This window comes from Penaeus chinensis, chromosome 40, assembly GCF_019202785.1.
Source record: "Penaeus chinensis breed Huanghai No. 1 chromosome 40, ASM1920278v2, whole genome shotgun sequence".
NCBI classification, from domain to species: Eukaryota; Metazoa; Arthropoda; class Malacostraca; order Decapoda; family Penaeidae; genus Penaeus; species Penaeus chinensis.
In genome coordinates, this window is record NC_061858.1 from 18,915,216 (window position 1) to 18,917,146 (window position 1,931).

The following is a 1,931-nucleotide window of genomic DNA, read 5'->3' on the forward strand; positions in this document are numbered from 1 at the left end:
AGAGTGTCGAGGGAGGTCCCTCTCGCTCTCCGTTGCGTGCAGTGCATTCGGGTCGCTCGGCCAGGCTCTGGGTCTCCCCTCGCGCTGTCGGGCTCTGTTTCTCTCTTTTTCTTCTTCTCTCTTTCTGTCTCTGTTTCTGTTTTTTTCTTCTTCTCTCTTTCTGTCTCTGTTTCTCTTCTCTTTTTTCTGTCTCTGTCTCTGTCTCTCTGTCTTTCTGTCTCTCTGTCTCTCTCTCTGTCTCTCTGTCTCTCTGTCTCTCTGTCTCTCTGTCTCTCTGTCTCTCTGTCTCTCTGTCTCTCTGTCTCTCTCTCTCTCTCTCTCTCTCTCTCTCTCTCTCTCTCTCTCTCTCTCTCTCTCTCTCTCTCTTTCTCTCTTTTCTCTCTCTGTTTGTTTGTTTGTTTGTTTGTATGTTTGTTAGTTTGTGTTTTTGTGGGTGGGTATAATTAACATTCATCATTAACTATGTAAGTTGATCATTACATCTAAATCGAAATTACGCAATCCGGAGGATGGAATGTGATGAAGCAGTCATCACATTGTGTGATTAATCAACGCCATTCATACATTTTCTACATCAGCTTCCGGGACCATCACATAGGTCATCCAGTCTTCGTGGTCGCTTGGCATTCACTGCGTCATGAAATCTTCTGATGTCCGTACATGCTTTTCCTTCTTTTTTTTCCACTGTGTGCGGGAGTGTGCCAGAGGGGTGTTCTCTATACGGTTTACATTACTGTGACGACGTTGTGCATTGTCACCCTTTGCTGTATTTTAGGAAGGGGTGTCATGTCGACTTGTGAGGTTTTGTAAACGAGCTGGAGAAAATGATAGAAGGAGATCATGATGTAGAAAGAACATGACGTAAAGAAAACTGTGAATATGACACGAGTAAAAAAAAATATATATAATAACGAGAGCATGGCATGAGGAGAACATGGCATGGGTATAATTTGGTATAGAGAGAACATGAAATAAGGAAAAAAATAATGTAGCAAGAACATATGGCATAAAGAGAACATGAGATAGAGAAGACAACCCATAAAGAGAAGATATATTATGTAAACCTCATGACATAAAGAAAACACGATAGAGAGATCAACTTCCTCCTTTCTTCGCAACTGAAGCCCCATGCCCCAAGGGTCGCCTGTCCCCTTCCGCCGCGTGCCGCCGGATTCGCCTTTCACTGCCCTTAACGGCTTCATCCACTCCGCCCGCCGTCATCCGCCTCATCCGTCTCTCTTTCACGCTTCACAAGTCGGTTAATTGGGTCGCGAGGTCGCTGTATCCGGACCCCCTTCTGCCTGGAAGGAACCGCGGAGGAGACCGGCTGACTGGCTTGGCTGACTGGCTGATGGGGTTGACTGGTAATTGCTCGAGGGGGGTTGTTGCCATTGTTATCGTTATTGTAGTTATTGGTATTGTCATTTTGTTATTATTATCATTATTATCATTATTATCGTCGTCGCAGTCGTCGTCACCATCTTCATCATCATCATCATCATCATTATTATCATTATCATTATCTTTATCATTATCATCATCATCAATCATCAATCAACATCATCATCATCATCATCATCATCATGATCACCATCATCATTATTATTATCATTATCATCATCATCAAATCATCATCATCATCATCATCATGATCACCATCATCAGCATTATCATTATCATTATCATCAGTCACCATCATCATTATCATTATCATCATCATCATCAATCATCAGTCATCATCCTTATCATTATCATTATCATCATCATTAATCATCAATCATCATCTTTATTATCATCACCATCATCATCATGATCACCATCATCATCATTATCATTATCATTATCATCATCAATCATCAATCATCATCTTTATCATCATCACCTTCATCATCATCATCACCATCATCATCATGATCACCATCATCATCATC

The 1,931-nt window shown here is 41.4% G+C and overlaps 1 protein-coding gene across 1 annotated transcript in view; it reads left to right on the forward strand.

The window, feature by feature from the left end:
- Positions 1–1,128: 1,128 nt before the first annotated feature.
- LOC125047139 (tyrosine-protein phosphatase non-receptor type 4-like) overlaps positions 1,129–1,931 on the forward strand; it is a 24,509-nt gene continuing 23,706 nt past the window's right edge. The window contains exon 1 of the mRNA XM_047645255.1: positions 1,129–1,254. Within this exon, the coding sequence (XP_047501211.1) occupies positions 1,129–1,254 (126 nt within the window). The remainder of the gene's footprint in view (positions 1,255–1,931) is intronic.